This window comes from Miscanthus floridulus, chromosome 9 (genome assembly GCF_019320115.1).
Source record: "Miscanthus floridulus cultivar M001 chromosome 9, ASM1932011v1, whole genome shotgun sequence".
Lineage (NCBI taxonomy): Eukaryota > Viridiplantae > Streptophyta > Magnoliopsida > Poales > Poaceae > Miscanthus > Miscanthus floridulus.
Genome location: NC_089588.1, coordinates 129,054,968 through 129,072,696, shown reverse-complemented (window position 1 = coordinate 129,072,696; position 17,729 = coordinate 129,054,968). Strand labels below are relative to the sequence as shown.

Sequence of the window (17,729 nt, the reverse complement as noted above, 5' to 3'; positions counted from 1 at the left end):
TCATCAGCACAAGTGCACAACTCAACTAGTCAGGAAAACACAGCAAACACACAGAGTTAAGAAAATAGAAATCTATTTGGAGCATGTGCAATGGCTGCCTCATTAAAAACCTACTAGGTAAAACTCACCCTTGTGAGAAACCCTAGTCAAGAAAAGAGTACAGCCTAGCTCCATTAAAATTCAATGTTCTTACATCATTGTCCAAGTCCAAGTTCTCATATTACAGAGCCTAGTTCAAGCTAAATGTAAAGACTAAACTAATAAAGATATGCTTCAAGCTTCAAGTTCAAGCTCCCAGCTGGCCAGCTGCAAAAGAAGAACAGAGTTAGCATTAGGAGCACTGATCAGTTAGCCAAAGAAGAAGAGGAAGTTAGGGTTGTGATTTACCTTGGCGGCTGGGGCATGTCAACGAAATATGGTCGGCAGTCTACCTAGGGGTATGCCCAAGGTAGTAGATTGTCAGCAGACAGATGCGTAAGCTACAAACAAGATGGTGACGCAAGACAGACACGAGGTTTTATCCAGGTTTGGCCGCCGTGAAGGCGTAATACCTACGTCCTGCGTCTGATTGTATTGCTGTATGTCAATGAGAGATGTTTTTTTGGAGGGGTCCCCTGCCCGCCTTATATAGTCTGGGGAGCAGGGTTACAGATCTGAAAACTAATCCTAATCGGTTACAATTGCCATAGGTGGCCAGATAAGGATTCCTATTCTAACCGACCAGGATCTTGCTTGATCTCCAAGTCCGTCTTGACTCCTTGCGCGGGACTCCGAGCAGATCGGCCAAGCCGCGTGTCGTCTTCCAGTGGACCGGACCCCCTGGACTGGGCCGGCCCAAGCCTAGCCGTAAGGGTATAGGGGTTAATACCCCCACAGGGCACTAATCAAGATAAAGCTCTTCAAATGTTTCCTCCAGCTCCGGGTCCTCCACATTGTGCCGCAGCCTTGCCTCTGCCAACTCCCAGTCCTTGACGCAGGTGAGCCACTCCACCGTCTCCTGCTTCAGCCTCCTCCGCCGCTCCTCGATGATCCTACCAGTCATACTAAACGTAGATTCTGAAGATATGGTAGACATAGGAATAGTTAAAACATCTTTATACATGATGGACAACACTGGATATGTCAGTTTGTGCTCATGCCACCATTTCAAGATGTCAAATGAATCATCCAACTGGCTAACAGTGTCACAATCCAAGTATGAGACAAGTTCAGAAGCATTAGAAGCTGTAGAAGTAGCAGCATGCAGCAAAGCAGTAGCAGATGTATCTCTAGACAGATTAAGAGAGGAATGCAGCAGTGAAGTACCCCCACCAGAAGGACTAGGTGTATCATCATCATAAATTTCATCCCAAGCAGACCTTTTCTTACTAGACAGGTTTTGAGGGACAGTCCTCCTCAACCTAACAGCTCCATATTTCTCCTCATACTTATTGAAAACATCAGTAAGCCTAGCTCTAGTGCCAACCTGGTAAGCACTGTAATCTGTACTGGTAAGGTTCATCAACTTCCTCAGCACTTTTGCAAAACCCTTCATTTTAGCTCTAGGGTCCAAGATGAATGCAAAAGAATAGAGCAAAGGTATGTCCCTCCAATATTTATTATATTTGTCTATCATAGGTTGAACCACATTTCTCAGGTGAATGTCATTACTATAATTGTTCAGGTGTATAGCAATCTTAACCAGATAATGAAGCATAAGTGGAGATGTAGGATAGTAAACACCAGACAATGCAACAGTAGCATCATAGAATAGTTTAAGAAACACAAATACTTTTTCAGCAACAGCCCAATGTTCTTTAGTTAGAAGCAACTCACTATTCTCACCTCTAGGATAATTTGCATGTATGAAAGTAGTGAAAGGATCTTTGTGAGGAAGCAAAGTCTTAAGCATTAGATATGTAGAGTTCCACCTTACATCCATGTCCAACTGAAACTTTCTAGGCCTAACACCCGCTGCAATGCAAAGTCTTTTGTATGCTGCAATCCTCTGATTAGATGAGTTTAAAAATGATATTACAGTTCTAAAAACTTCAATCAAAGGTTTAAGATAATTAAGTGCCTCCTTGACAATCAGGTTGATTATATGGCATGCACAACGCTGATGCAAGAACATAGTACTAACAGCAGATTCAGGTTCAGGATGTCTTGGATCCTCTACAGGTACCTCAAGACCAAGATATTTAGACAAAACAGGTCTAAGTTTTTGCATGGCAGAAACATTAGATGAAGCATTGTCCAAAGTAACAGCAAACACTTTTTCAGCAACACCATAATCACCAAGAACAGATGCAACTCTATCAGCAATGTTATGTCCATTATGGGAACAATCAATAAGCACAAGACCAAGCACCCTCTTCTCTAGTTGCCAATCAGGGTTTATGTAATGAGCAACAACACTAAGGTAGTCCTCTTTGGCTTTGCCAGACCATATATCAGAGGTTAGGCACACACAATTAACAGAATCAGAAGCAAGTAGCTCAACAAGCTTAGCCTTTCTATCAGAAAACATTTTGGCTAAGTCTCTAGTGGTGGTTTGTGTAGAGACAGCCTGAAACTTAGGATTATGAGCATTACAGATGTATTCCTCAAATGCAGCAGATTCACCAAAGCTTATAGGAACATCTACCCTAGCAAGCAATCGACAAAGTTCAGTACGAGCACGCATAGGACAGTAATCCCAATTACGCATAGAACCATCAGGATTAAAAGAGATATGAGACTGACTAAAGCTCCTAGTTTTCTCTCGCCTAACAGCACATTTATCCCTGTGACGACGGAGGTGGCCAGTGCCAATTGCAGATCTACCAGAATACTGCTTTTTGCAATGGATGCAGACAGCGCCATACATGACCTTCTTGCCTTTGGGACCCATCTTGAACAGCTTCTTGAAGTCAAGCCACACATCAGAGGTACAGGGACGTGATACCTGGTCATCGACGTTCTCATCTTGTTCGCTGCCTTGGTCCTCTGCTCCATCACCACCTTCAACGTCGATCGAATCACCAGCTCCACCTCCAAATCCACGGCCGAAGAGCTCTTCTACCTCCTCGTCGCCCATGTCGTCGTCTTCGTCTTCTCCAGGGAGCTCACGCAACCTCTCAGACTCCTCATGGTACGCAGACAAGGTAGCCTCGACTGTCTCTTCAGAGGGGGGCCGGGGAGGCATCGCCACTGGCCTTGAACGGCTGCACAAGTGCACATGAGCAAGTAGAAGTAGATCATTAGATCAAGATTCAAGAACAAGAAGAAGAAGACGGTCAAGATCAAGAACTAAAGAAAGAACAAGAAAGGTTAGGGTTAGGGTTTACTGCGGATTCTTACCTCAACGACGCCGGCGACGTAGACGGAGCTCGGAGCAGCTGCGAATCAGCGGATCTGAAGAAAGAAGAAGAAAAAGATCAGGAAGAGAAAGCATCTTCCGTGCCGGAGCTGCCGGAGGGCGAGAAGAAGAAGAAGATGAGTGCTCTTACCTGCATCTTCGGAGCCCTGGAGTTGCCGTAGGGCGAGAAGAAGAGGTGGGGACGGCGGCGGGTCGCCATCGCCCGTCGGAGTCGTCCCGCGCTGTCGGAATCGGAGAGGAGAGCCAGAGAGAGCGAGAGGAGAGCGCGGCGGGGGAGGGCGAGAATGATTTAGGGTTTGGGGTGCGAGGGGGAGCCGGTCGACGACGCTGCTTATATACACCCCCACCCCAACGGCGGAATCCAACGGCTAGAATCGCAGGGGTCGTGGGATCCAACGGCCATGATGGCTCGAAGCCGTGCCGATGCCGGGCCAGGCCTTTTTTCGTGCCGTGCCTCGTGCTGGCCCATGGGCCGAATGTGCGGCCCAGGCACGGGCACAATGCCTAGCGGGCCGGGCCAGGCTAGTGCCGTGCTTTTTAGGGCCGTGCCCGTGTCGGCCCATTGGGCCTGGCCCATTTGAAAAACTATAGGTTGCTCATACCCTCTTCCTTGCATTATTTTAGTCTCACTGGTTATAGATTGTTTCTTTGCAGGCCACGTGCGTTGCCATTTCAAGAAGGTTGATTTTTACCAACTTTTGCGGCTCAATCTTGAGCAGTAATGCGTGGTATGTTCTTAGTGACGTCTTTGTATTCTTAAGTTTTTGCTTGACTGCTTGATATTCATATGTCGTTTTACGCAGTCTCACCATATGGCAGAGGCTCTTGAGGCGCGCACCACTCTTGAAGTTGTAAAGCGCGACGAGGTTATTGAGCGCATCAAGAAGGAATGCGATGACTGGTCACCGAAAAGAAGCGGCTCAAGAAAGAAGTTGAAGGCCACCGGGAAGCTCAAAAGGGTTTGGGTGATTTGAGGGCTAGGGTTAGCTCCCTGGAGAAGGAGCTAACTGGGTCGAAGACCGCTAAAGAGCTAGCATTGGCGAGAGCTCAGAAATCCAGCAAAATTGCGGAAGGCCTCCGCAAGGAAGTGGATGTAGAGAGGGCATCGGGTGCAACCTTGCTTAAGGAGGTCGAAATGCTTAAGAAGCAGCTTGAAGAGGCAAAAGACGCTTGGCCAGGCTGCTGCTGCCGCTTACTCCTCAGCGTTGGCTGGTTTTGGGGGAATCACTCCCCCCTTCCATCTGAGGCCTCTCCGGCTACTCTATTCTCGTGGATGAGCGCCAACTTTTCCTAGCTTCCTGATTTTGTTGGCAAGGTTGGCGATTTTGCAGCAGTGTCTAGCGCGACGAACTTCACCAAGACTCTGGCGAAAGCCGGCTGCAACCACGTTGCGGATATGAAGCGGAGGAAGGATTACGAGAGTCCAGAGGTGCTTGGCGAGACTCTGAAGGACATCTCCATGATCGTCCATCACTTCATTGGTCATTTTTGGTGCAAGTTCGGGTGTCAGGATGCTCGTGCTCTGGCGGAGGCTCGTCGTGCTGAGGTTCGTGTGTTTTTTTGGGCAATAGTTTGCTGTTGTTGTTCTACTTGTTCTTAATCTATTTTTCTTCTGTTTGCTTTAGGATTTAAAATCTGCGGAGGCACGCCGTGCACCCCAAGAAGTGGCGTCTTGCAAGATCACGAGGAAGAAAACGATGGGATCCTCACGTGCGGTGGAAGCTAGGAAGCCGGAAGAACCCACTAGAGAAGAGCCTCCAAGGCTTGATGAGCCCGCCGCTGCTCAAGCCTCTCCGGAGGTTGACCTCTAGATTTAGATAGATTCTAGAGTAGTGATGATGCTATGCTCTTCGCACCTTTCGTGGTGATGTAAAAAATATTTTGGCCCTTGTAACGCCTTCGGGCTTTGGAATTAACACAAACTCTTCCTGCGTAGGTTGCCTTCCGGGGGCCTGCGCAGGATGTGATTCCTTTGACATTGATACGGGAAGGTGTTTATGTGGATGGTGATCTGTGGGATTACTGGCGCTCTAGTTTCCCTCGACCTTCGGTTTCTGATATGTGTGATTTTGTGTTGTATAGTATAGATGATGAGCGTGATAAGTTTGTTAAGGTTTATTAATTCCTTAGAGGCCTTCGTTTGGCTACTTTGTTGTAATCTGTCTCGACCCGGCTGTGTGCTTGTTTTTTGAATAAACGAAGGTTTGTTTGTTATTGATTTGTGTATTACTACATTGTTGTTTAGAATGAAGAGAGCTCTGGGCTGCTAACGCTAAGTCTCTACTGCCAGCCTCCGCTTTCTTCTTGATGGTGCGTTCTCAGACACATGCTAACGCGTCGGAGTGGAGAAGCGGAGTTGCTCGTCTTCGGTCCTGCTGTCGCTCTAGGTGCTCTGGCGTTATTTGTGTTCTTGTCGTAGGCTGTTGGAGTCATGCTTGCGTGCTGCCTCCGGACTTTGTTGCGTATGGCCGATGCGTCCTATGATCTACCAAGTTCTGTTGCGTTGGGTTTTATGCTTTTTGTTGGTCGACCAGAGGCTGCTGCAGTCTGCTGGGAGGATTAGCTCCTATGCCCTATCAGCCAGTGCCTCTGGCTGTTGGGGGATATGACGGGTGTTCACAAGATATCTACCCGCAGCCTTCGGCTTTTGGTAGTGTTTGGCGGATGGGTGTTCACAGGAAACTGGATCTTTGCCGAGTGCGTAGAGGCTGAGTGATAAAACTCGGGCACTCGGCAAAGAGCCACTTTGCCGAGCGCCAAACCCAGCACTCGGCAAAGGACGTTTTGCTGAGTGCCTGACTCTCGGCAAACGCAGGCACTCGGCAAAGAAGTTCTTTGCCGAGTGCCGGGCTCTCGGCAAACATGGGCACTCGGCAAAGAGTGTCAGGGGGCAAACGGCATCCATTGCCGTCACCTTTACCGAGTGCCTGCCGTTAGGCACTCGGCAAAGAGCTGCCACGTGGCCGGCTCTGGGGCCACCAGGCCGGCTCGCCTTTGCTGAGTGTCATGTGGTCGGCACTCGGCAAAGGACCTCTTTGCCGAGTGCCAGCCCTAGTACTCGGCAAAAAATATTTTTTTTTGGTTTTGGCCGCCAGTTTTTTTGTGAAGCATTCCTACAGTACCATGATCAACATGTTCAAATTTGGCACATTTTTAGTACATTTTGCTATATTTTTTCACTTTATTTCGATTTGTTGAATTTTTCCAGAAAATGTAGGTTTGAACTGCGGGTGCATCGAATATTCAATTTGAATGATTCAAAAAATGATATTCTTGTTTTTGAGTGTAAAGTTAGGTCAAATCCATGAACTGACCCAAAATTTCGATCAACGTGCGCACGGGGCAACGCCACCATCTTCCGTGCGGGCAGTTTTTTAATTCTAAAAAATGCAAACGAATTCCGAAAATCGCGAAACTTGTCGAGATGTCATGATATCGTATGCGTATGCTGTGGTCAAAATTTGAAAAAGTTTCCAGCACGTTGCACGTACGATGTTCACAAAATAGTACATCCCCACATGTGATATAGAGATGTCATTCTGATTCCTTCCATGAAAAATAAGTAGGCTTCAATTCATCTTCTGACATGTCAAATACTTGATGTCATGCAGATATGTCCTGCTTGGTGCTCCAAGTACAAAGACTGCTAGGTGGACATCGTGAACAAGTGGGTCTCGGAGGACACGTACACTCAGCGCAGAAGCTGTCGGAGGTGCCGCCTGGAGATGCAAGGGCCGTCACACCACCAAGGGAACCGGCCCCTCCCAGTCTACATGGAAAGATGGGTACGCTTCAGTTGATCTATTTATTTATTTATTCTAGCGCTCAATTGTCATTACTTGTAATCATCTTTGTGTTTTCCTCGCAGTCCTAGTCGCATGGTGGCTAGGAAATCAACGAGTTCATGGGGTACGCCCTGGCTCACAAGGGCCCAGCAACAGCGGCGGACAACGTCTACAACCCGGAGGATGGGGCCAACACGTACACCAACACGAGCGTCTACCCCAAGCTTGCCGAGTACACCTCGGCGGCTCGCACGCGCCATGGGGAGGACTTCGATCTGGCCACCCAGCCCCTGGATACGGACCTCGTGATGAGGTTGGGAGGAGGGAAGCAGCACGGCCGGTACTGGATGGCCAACAACGCAATCGAGTCGTCCTTTGTTCCCAGACTGAGCCAGATTCGACAAACCAGCACGAGCTCCTCCGACATCCCCATAGCACCTCGGCAGCCGAGCTCCACACAGATGATGGCGGCATTTCAGGTAATAAGTACAGTTTTATTCGTCGTTCACTGGTTTTACACATGTACCTGGCCTTTGCATTGTTTAAACCTTGCGGGTGTAATATTGCAGGCCCAGCAGATGGCCCAGGCGGAGGCCCATCTGCGACAGCCGGAGGCTGTCCAGCAGCAGTCGGCGCATCAGCTGGAGGCTGTCCAGCAGCACTCGGCGCGTCAGCTGCAGGACGTGGCGACCAACTTTCAGGGCCTTCAGATCCCGGGTTTGGTCCTGCCTCCGTTGCCTCCCTCGCTGTTCGCTCCACCCCCTCCTCCTAGTCCTATAGGGACTCCGGTGAGTATATATGGTTGTTTATTGCTTTAGCTTGTGCGGCCATCCTGCAGGTACTAATGAGATCGCTTCTTCTTTGTGCAGGCACAGTCGGCGGGTTCGAACCCGACTTCTCCAGGTGGCCCTTCTCCACAGCACGGGTGGCCGGTTGGCACGGTTGGCCCGACTCCACAGTACACGTGGCCAGGTAGCGTTCCTCCGTCTACGCAGCATGGGTACTCCGGATGGACAGGTGGCCATCTTCCGCCACCCGGGTGGACGTTCCAGGGTGGCCCTCCGCAGCAAGGGTGGCCTTCGTGGCCATCTGGGAGCTCTTCACACTCTGGGGGCCATGGGGACCAAGGGACGCAGTAGGTACCTCTCATTTCGCTTTTGGACTTGTGATGGTTATGTTGGACTAGTGATGGATTGGCTTCTGTGAGGGTTATGTTGGACTTATGTTGGACTAATGATGGATTTGTATGGATGTACTTGTGATGGATGGATGGATTTGTTACGGATGAACTTGTGGATGGATTTGTGTTGAATTGTATGGATGGAATGTGATATATATGTGATATATGTGATATTGTATGGATTTGTGTTGAATATATGTGATATTGCATGGATGGAATGTGAAAAAAACTGAAAAAAAATTACCTAGATTTGCCGAGTGCAAACACTCGGCAAAGCTGGGGAAGTTTTTCCCAGCACAACAGCTTTGCCGAGTGCTGACACGGCACTCGGCAAAGTGACCATAAGTTTGCCGAGTATCAGCACTCGGCAAAGATTGTTTCCAAAAAAAAATCACTTTGCCGAGTGCCTGTCAGAGCGGCACTCGGCAAATATTATTTTTTTAAAAAAAATTAAAAACTCTTTGCCGAGTGCCTGCCACGTCAGCACTCGGCAAAGAAACCGGCAGATGACGGTGGACGTTAACTTTGCCGAGTGCTGACATGGCACTCGACAAAGAATTCTTTGCCGACGAATTCTTTGCCGAGTGCTCTTTGCCGAGTGCGACACTCGGCAAAGCCTTTGCCGAGTGTAAAGCGGGCTTTGCCGAGTGCGGCCTGCACTCGGCAAAGAACCAGAATCCTGTAGTGACTCTGTGGTTCAGGTGACCATACCCTCAGTGGCCTTCGGTTGGTGTCCCGAGCTACTGCTTTTACCATTGGGGATCCTTCTCCGAATTTGCAAGGACACTCCTGCCTCCATGACGCCGATGTCTCTTTTTTCTCTTCTTTTACACGGTAGAAGCTGTTAACAGATTGCTAAAATGGAGCGGTCCTCTGGCTGCGTGAGTTTTGGTTGTTGAAATGGGTAAATGCTTTGAATGCAAACATGAATTGTAATTATGAATGCGAATGGCCCTATACTCGTAGCGTCTTCGGTTTTTATGACTTGTACTTGATTGTTTGTTACTGCGGTTTTTTGTTTTCGTGACGCGTGGATGGGACAGGTCTTCGTCGATTATTTTCCCGATGGGTGTGAAAATAGGTCTGCCTGTCTGGCCTTCGCGCCTTTCGGTTCTATTGGTTTTCCAGGTTGATAACTTTGCGGTTGGCATTTTAGCTTGTATGTTTTGTATCTTGTAGTGTTTATTGACTGTTTGATGCATAGATGTACGAAGGCTTTTTATTACACGGAGCTTCATTACAATAGTCTATTTGGAAAGAAGAGAGCTCCTAGGTACAGTCCCTAAGTTAACGCTGCTGGCCTCCGCTTTTGTTCTTGTTGAGGCAAAGGCTGGCCTTCTCTAGTGCTTCATGATGGGGAAGTACTAGAGCTCGTCTTCGACCTTGTCGCCCTTGCGGAAGCTTTGCCACCTTTAGTGCACTTAGGACGGACTTTTGGGGTCACGCCCATGGGCTTGCTCCGGTGCTGCCTTTGTCGAGGTAGTCAGCCTTTTGGGCTTCGGAGGCCGATTGGTCGGCTTCTTAGGTTTCACTCTGGTCGACCGAAGCATGCTGCGCATCTTCGACGCTGGCTTGCTGCGAGGCGCTACCGGTTGGTGTCTTCAGCTACGGGGGGATGTTACGAGCCTTCGTGCGATACCCGCCAGCAGTCTTCAGCTCCGCCTGATTGTAGGCAGGAGGATGTTGTACACCATCCTGTGGTACAGACGTAGGCACTCTTCCTTGCCTTCATCCGTTGCCTCGAGCTTTCGTTTTTATGAGTCTTCGCACGATACCGGTTGAACTAGCCTCTGTGTTTCTAAGGACACTCCTGACTCCATGGCGTTGATCTCTCCTCGTGGTCTATTTGATTTGGTGTTCTGGGAGTTGGTCTTTCTCTGGTGCTCTTGAGGTACCGTGGTTGTGGCGGGTTGGAGTGTGGGGGGTTGTTTGATCACTTTTTATAGTGTTGAGTGACCCTTTTACATTAAATTTTGGTTGTTGAAGTGGTTGGGGTGCTTTGAATGCTGAGGATGTTAGCACTTATTGTGGTAGTTGGGGCTATAATTGTGATACATTTCATTTTTTTTCTTTTCTTCTTCTCTCTTTTTGTTGTGCAATTTGCTTGATGTATCTATTTTGCCGTAATTTCACTTCCCTGATGCCTGATAAGGACAGGTTATCGTTAGGGTTTTCCCGATGCCTGTAGCGAAAGCAGGTCTTCGTTGGGTTGTTGAAAGGTCCTAATATAGCTAGAGGGGGGGTGAATAGCCTATTTAAAAATCTACAAATCAACTAGAGCAATTTGATTAGTATGACAAATAGCGTAATGCAAACTTGCTCTAGCTCTACAAGGGTTGCAAGCCACCTATCCAACAATTCTAGTTGCAATGAATACTTAGGCACACAAACTTGCTATGTAATTACTCACTAAGAGCTCTCAACATTGCTACTCTAAAGAGCTCAACTAGATGAATGTAAATAATAAAGCAAGCTCTCAATTCTAATTACACTAAAGAGCTTGTATCAACTAGTTTGCAAGAATGTAAATGAGTGAGTAGAGTGATTATACCGACGTGTAGGGGATGAACCAATCACAAGATGAATATATAGCCAATCACCGGGAGAATGCCAAAGAAGAGAGACAATCGATTTTCTCCCGAGGTTCACGTGCTTGCCAACACGCTACGTCCCCGTTGTGTCGACCAACACTTGGTGGTTCGACGGCTAAGAGGTGTTTCACAAACCTCGTCCACACGATTGGACACCGCAAGAACCGACCCACAAGTGAGGTAACCCAATGACACGAGCAATTTACTAGAGTTACCTTTCGGCACTCCGCCGGGGAAGGTACAACTCCCTTTACAATCACCGGAGACGGCCACGAACAATCACCAACTCGTGCCGATCCTCCACCGCTGCTCCAACCGTCTAGGTGGTGGCAACCACCAAGAGAAACAAGCGAAATCCACAGCGCAACACGAATACCAAGTGCCTCTAGATGCAATCACTCAAGCAATGCACTTGGATTCTCTCCCAATCTCACAATGATGATGGATCAATGATGGAGATGAGTGGGAGGGCTTTGGCTAAGCTCACAAGGATGCTATGTCAATGAAAATGTGCAAGAGTTATCCTTTGAGCCGGCCATGGGGCTATAAATAGAGCCCCCATCAAATAGAGCCGTTATACCCCTTCACTGGGCAAAACGCGCTCTGACCGGACGCTCCGGTCATACTGACCGGACGCTGGCCCTCAGCGTCCGGTCGCCCGATGGACGCCACGCGTCACCGGCTTCAAACGCTGTTCGTCAGATTTCAACAGCTACGAAGCTGACCGGACGCTCGGTCAAAACTGACCGGACGCTGAAGCCCCAGCGTCCGGTCGTTTCCAGTAAGCTCCCCGAGGCATGTTTTTTCGACCGGACGCGTCCGGTCCACCTTGACCGGACGCAGACCAGCGTCCGGTGCTCAACCCTAGCGACTGTGCAGACCCGTCAGTTTGACCGGACGCAGAAACCAGCGTCCGGTGCATCTCAGGTCCAGCGTCCGGTGTAACACCGAAACTGGCGACCTCTCTGCCAGCTCGACCGGACACAGCCTTTCAGCGTCCGGTTGCTGAGTGACCCAGCGTCCGGTCAGTAGACCGACGCCAGCATCATTTCGACCAACTCCATCTCAACTCTAACTTCTTCACCCTTGCTCAAGTGTGCCAACCACCAAGAATTTTGCATCCGGCGCAATAGAAAATAGACATTTCATTTTTCCAAAAGCGCCGAAAACACCTGCAAACACCTTGTGCACATGTGTTAGCATATTTTCACAAATATTTTCAAGGGTGTTAGCACTCCACTAGATCCTAAATGCATATGCAATGAGTTAGAGCATCTAGTGGCACTTTGATAACCGCATTCCGATACGAGTTTCACTCCTCTTAATAGTACGGCTATCTATCCTAAATGTAATCACACTCACTAAGTGTCTTGATCACTAAAACAAAACGGCTCCTTCATTTTATACCTTTGCCTTGAGCCTTTTGTTTTTCTCTTTCTTCTTTTCCAAGTTCAAGCATTTGATCATCACCATGCTATCACCTTTGTCATGATCTTCGTCATTGCTTCATCACTTGGAGTAGTGCTACCTATCTCATAATCATCTTGATAAACTAGGTTAGCACTTAGGGTTTCATTAATTAACCAAAACTAAACTAGAGCTTTCAGTTGTTGGCATTTTAGCATGAATGCTTGCGCCTTGATGCCTGAAAGAACATGTCTTCGTGAAGGGTTGTTTTTCCTTTTTGACATCGCGGAGGTCGTTCCGTGCCTATTAGCCTTCGGCTGTAGGCGGTGGAAGGTCCTTGTTTTCGTGATTTGCTTGTTGAATGTTGTGGCTTCGTTGCTAGCCACTTTCGACTTTCGTTTTTATGAGTTTTATGAGGGGAATTCCTCTTTATATTTCAGAGGATTTTTACATGGGTCCTGCCTCATTAAAAATCTCACCTCCACTAGGAGTTCCCCTCTGTGAGGAAAAGAGTACATGCCCTTCCGTAGCATGAAAACGTAAAGAAAATGAAACAAAAATGAAGAACTAGGTGTCCGTCGCTTATTTTCGCGAAGGCACCTTTACATTCAAATGTAGAACCTCCGGAGGTTGTCGATGTTCCATGTGTGTGTGGTTGTCTTTCCCTCGGGGTTGGTCAGGTAGAAGGAGCCTGCCTTCCTACAGCCTTCGCCGTGTAAGGTCCTTCCCACTTTGGCTGCAGCTTGCCTACATTGATTGCGTTGGGCTTTCTTCTTAGGACAAGGTCTCCGTGTTATATTTCTTTCCTGACTACTTGGCAATATCTCCACTTTCTGGTTTCCTCTTGGTATTTATTGATGTTTTGGACTGCCTCTAGCCTTGTTTCTTCAATGGTTTCTTTGGAGTACTCTTCATCTGAGGCTAAGGCATGCTTTAGGACTCGGAGGCTTTGGTGTTTGGCTTCTTTGAGAAGCATTGCTTCTTCTCCGTATAACAGCTTGAATGGGGTGAAACCTGTTGTTCTGGACATGGTGGTGTTGTGTGACCAGATGACCTTTGGTAGTTCCTCAACCCATTTGCCTTTGCAGAGGCTAAATAAGGTTTTTGAAATTGTTGAGAAGACCACCCTATTTTGTCTTTTCACTGCGCCGTTTGATTCTGGATGGTAGACGGATGCAAAGGCTAGTGATGTTCCAATATTTTTGCAGAATTCTATGAATTTGCCTGAGTCAAACTGCTTGCTGTTGTCAACTGTAAAAATTCTAGGTACCCTGAATCTACAAACTATGTTCTGCCAAAAGAATTTCCTCACGAACTCTGAAGTGATGGTTGCCAGTGGTTTGGCTTCAATCCACCTTGTAAGTACTCTATTGCCACAACTACAAATTTGTTTCCACCCTGCGAAGGTGGCAGGGGGCCTACGAGGTCCATCCCCCATCTTTGTTGTGGCCAAGTTGGAGGTATGAGCTACGTTGCTACGGAGGGCTTGGATTGATGAGGTGAGGTGTTTTGGCATGCTTCACAAGTTCTGACCATATCCTCTGTGTCCTTGATGTGAGTTGGCCAGTAGAAACCTTCCCTAAGGGCCTTCACCGATAAAGCTCTTGGACCTATGTGTGATCCACACATTCCTGAATGTATTTCTTTCAGGAGGTCCTTGCCTTCGGTTTGTGTTATGCATTTGAGCAGTGGTTGTACTACACCTCTTTGTATAGGGTCCCTTCTATCAGTGTGTAACTTCTTGCTCTGGCTACCATTCTGGATGCATTGGCATCATCTTCTAGGTGATAGGTATTGTTGATTTGATCGATGATTAACTGCCTCCAATCTTCTGATTAGGTGACTAAGATTTCTTTGAATGCCTTCGACATCCCTTTGGTTGCTGGTGTTTCTAGTTCCTGAAAAAAGGTTCCTTCTGGCATGGGCGGGTTGTTTGTCGCGGCCTTCGCCAATTCATCTGCCTTAGAGTTTTCTACCCTTGGAATGTACGTAAGTGTGAAACCGTGAAACCTTTGTTCAAAGGCTCTTATAGTTGCTAGGTACTTGACCAATTTAGGCTCTCATGCTGTGTATTCTTTCTCTACTTGCCCTACCACTATTTGGGAGTCTGTCTTTGCTAGTATTGTCTGTGCACCTAGCGCCTTAGCTTTGTTGAGTCCTAGTATGAGACCTTCGTACTCGGCTATGTTGTTTGTGGCTTTGAATGTCAACCTGGCAGCATATTTGGAGCGAGTACCGAATGGTGATATTAGAACAGCGGAGGCCCCAGCTCCCAGATGTCCCCAAGCTCTGTCTGTATAGAGCATCCATACTTGCACTGGTGCTTGTGAATTTGAGTTTGAGGAAGGTGCCCAGTCCACCATGAAATCCGCTAGTGCCTGAGATTTTATTGCTGTTCTTGCAACATAGTTTATGCTGAACTAAGATAGCTCTGTTGCCCATTTCCCAATTCTTCTGGAGGCTTCTTTGTTGTTGAGTATGTCACTCAGTGGTTGGGCTGAAGGTACCGTGATTGCATGTGCTTGGAAGTAGTGCTTCAGTTTTCTTGAGGATATCAGAACTGCGTAGGCTATCTTCTCAATCTTTGTATAGTTTAGTTTTTTCCCGGATAATGCTTCGAATATGTAGTAAACAGGTTGTTGGATGGTCTTCGATTCATCTCGCTTTTCTTGGACTAGGACTCCACTTACTGCATGGTCGGAGGCTGCTACATACAGTAGTAATGGTGTATCCAGATCTAGCACTATTACCATGAGATTGCTAGCCATGTAGCTCTTGAGTTGTTGGAAAGCCTTTGACTATTCTGGTCCCCATTCTAACTTTTCTGTGCCTCTTAGTGCTTTGAAAAATGGCAAACTACGTTATATAGACTTTGAGATGAATCTATTTAGGCTGCTATTTTGCTTGTGAGCTTCTGAACATCTTTCCTAGTTGAGGGTTCAACCATTGAGAGTATTACCTTCGTCTTTTCTGGGTTTGCATGTATGCCTTTGAGCCCTATTATGCATCCCAGCATCTTTCCTCTGCTTACACCGAAGACGCATTTTTCTAGGTTGAGTTTAAGTCCAGCTACTCTGAGCTTGCCGAAGGTCTCAAGGAAGTCTGCTATGTGGTCCTCTTCCTTCTTGCTCATGACAACGATGTCATCGACGTATGCTATGATGTTTTTTTCTGCAATTGTGACCCGAGAACCACCTTGGTCATTCTTGCGAAGGTTGAGCCAGTGTTCTTGAGGCCTTCGGGCATTCTAACAAAACAATATGTGCCGAAAGGAGTGGTGAAACTTGTTTTCTCTTCGTCTTCTTTGTTCAGCCAGATCTGGTGATATCCTAAGAAGCAATCCAACAGGGAGAAGCGTTTGTAGCCTGCAGCTTTGTCGACAGAGGTGTCAATTCTAGGTGGTAGGAATGGGTCTTTCTTGTAAGCTTTGTTCAGGTCAGTGAAATCTATGCACTTTTTGGGACTAAGACCACATTTGCTAGCCAATCTGAATACTTGACTTGTCTTATGACCTTCGCATCTAGTAGCCTTTGGACTTCTTCTTTGGCTGCTAGGATCCTATCCTCCGACATTTTCGTCTGCCTTTGTTTCTTTGGTTTGATGCTTGGGTTGATATCCAGAGAATGTTGTATGATATCTCTGCTGACCCCTTGTAGGTCGGAGGCTGACCAAGCAAAGATATCCCTATTTTTGGTGAGGACTTCGAGGAGTTCTTTTTCTTCTTCGCTAGGAAGGTTGGCTGCGATGGTAACCTTCCTATCTAGGAGTGCGTCTTCAAGGGGGATGGATTTTGTTTCTTCTTGTTCCTTGAGATTGGTTTTGCCTTTTGGCATGTCTAGCGGCTCTAGAGTGTTGGTTGTTGCCTGGACAGAGTTGATGTTTCTCTGAGATTTGTGGATTGCTCTTTCTATGTTTCTTGCTTCTTTCTAGCTGCCATAGATAGTGATGATGGCATGAAGGGCTGACATATTCATACAGAGATATCCTACATGTATGGCAATGTTGAACTTGTTTGCAAATCTCCTGCCAAAGATTGCGTTGTATGGGTAGTGGAGATTGACGACATCGAAGGTTATGTACTATGTTCTCGCATTCTGTAAGTCTTTGATGGATACAGGTAGGGAGATGTTTCCCAAGGCTTCAATTCACTTGCCTCCAAAACCGACCAGTGGTGAGTCCGAAGGCTGCAATTGGTTTCTGCTTAGCTTCATTTGATCGAAGGCATTTACGAAGATAATGTCCCCTGAGCTTCCCGAATCTATCAATATTCTGCTGATTTCCTAAGCTGCGATGTTTGCCTTGATTACCATCTCATTAGCGTGGGGGTAGCTCTCCAGGTTGAGGTTTTGCTCAGAAAATGTTAGAGGCCTTTTCGACTAGTCTGTATATCGGACTGGCCCTTGGATTGCTATATTGTTGACTAGCCTGTAGTGGTCCTTTTTCTACTTCTTCATCTGGAGCTCGAGTGATAAGCCTCCAGCAATTGGTAGAATCATGCCAATGGTTGGTAAGGCTGTGTGAGGGTTGAGTTGGTTTTCTGGCAGAGGTTCACTCTTCGTGGCGGCTATTTGTGGTGTTGGCAGAGGTGGTGGTTAGGCTTCTAAATGCCTTCTCATTGTTTGAGCGGGTTGATTTGGCTCTATATAGGTGATGTGCAGAGGCCTAGGGTTCACATATGTCAAGTTTAGTTCGGTTCGGTGGCTGCTAGGCTACCCCTGTTTGCAGCGGTTGCTGGGTGTTGGGTCGCCATGCAGGTAGGAGGTTGGGGTAGTATGCTGATGCTAGAGTGGATGTGTGTATTTGAGTGGAGTTCAAGCTTGGGTATATAGGGCTGTTGGTGTCAGGCTGTGGTGGAGGTGTGGTTGATTTCTCTTACTGGTTGCTGCGGTGTAGGCTGTGGGTTCTGCTTGTTCTTTATCCTCTCTTGTATTTCCTTGGCATCCGGACAATCTCTGGTGATATGCCATTTGTTCCCTCCATGAAAGAAACAGTATTGCCTTCGCGCTTTTTGGTTCTGGCTTCTATTCCAGTTTCTGCCTTGATTGTCTCTTCTGCTGTCTTGCTGGCTCTGTGGCCTGCTACTTTGGCTGACTTGCGAAGGCTGTTAGGGTTGCTGATTGTTGCCTTGGTTTCTTATATTGAAGATTGGCTGGTTTGGTCCTCGCTGTGACTGGTTCTGTCCCCTGTTATCTCTTGGTGCAAATCTGTTGGTGTTTTGTGCTTGCTTGTACTACGCTTGATCTTCCAACCTTTTGCGGAGGTAATTGTCAGATCTGCAGTATTTTTTGAACTCATTATATAACTGCTCAATGGTCAAAGGCTTATCTCTGGCCAGGTAATCTGCGAGGGCTCCGATGCGGAGACCCTTGATTGTTGCTTCAATGTCTACGTCTTCTCGGACGTTCGGTGCCCTTGCTTTGAGCTGA

The 17,729-nt window shown here is 47.4% G+C and overlaps 1 protein-coding gene across 1 annotated transcript; it reads right to left on the bottom strand.

Moving 5' to 3' along the window:
* Nucleotides 1-880: 880 nt before the first annotated feature.
* LOC136480905 (zinc finger BED domain-containing protein RICESLEEPER 2-like) lies at nt 881-3,539 on the bottom strand. The gene is made up of 3 exons (XM_066478334.1): nt 3,471-3,539; nt 3,322-3,359; nt 881-3,185 (listed from the first exon to the last, which is right to left on the bottom strand). The coding sequence occupies exons 1-3, from the start codon at nt 3,537-3,539 to the stop codon at nt 881-883; spliced, it is 2,412 nt and encodes an 803-aa protein (XP_066334431.1).
* Nucleotides 3,540-17,729: the final 14,190 nt, after the last annotated feature.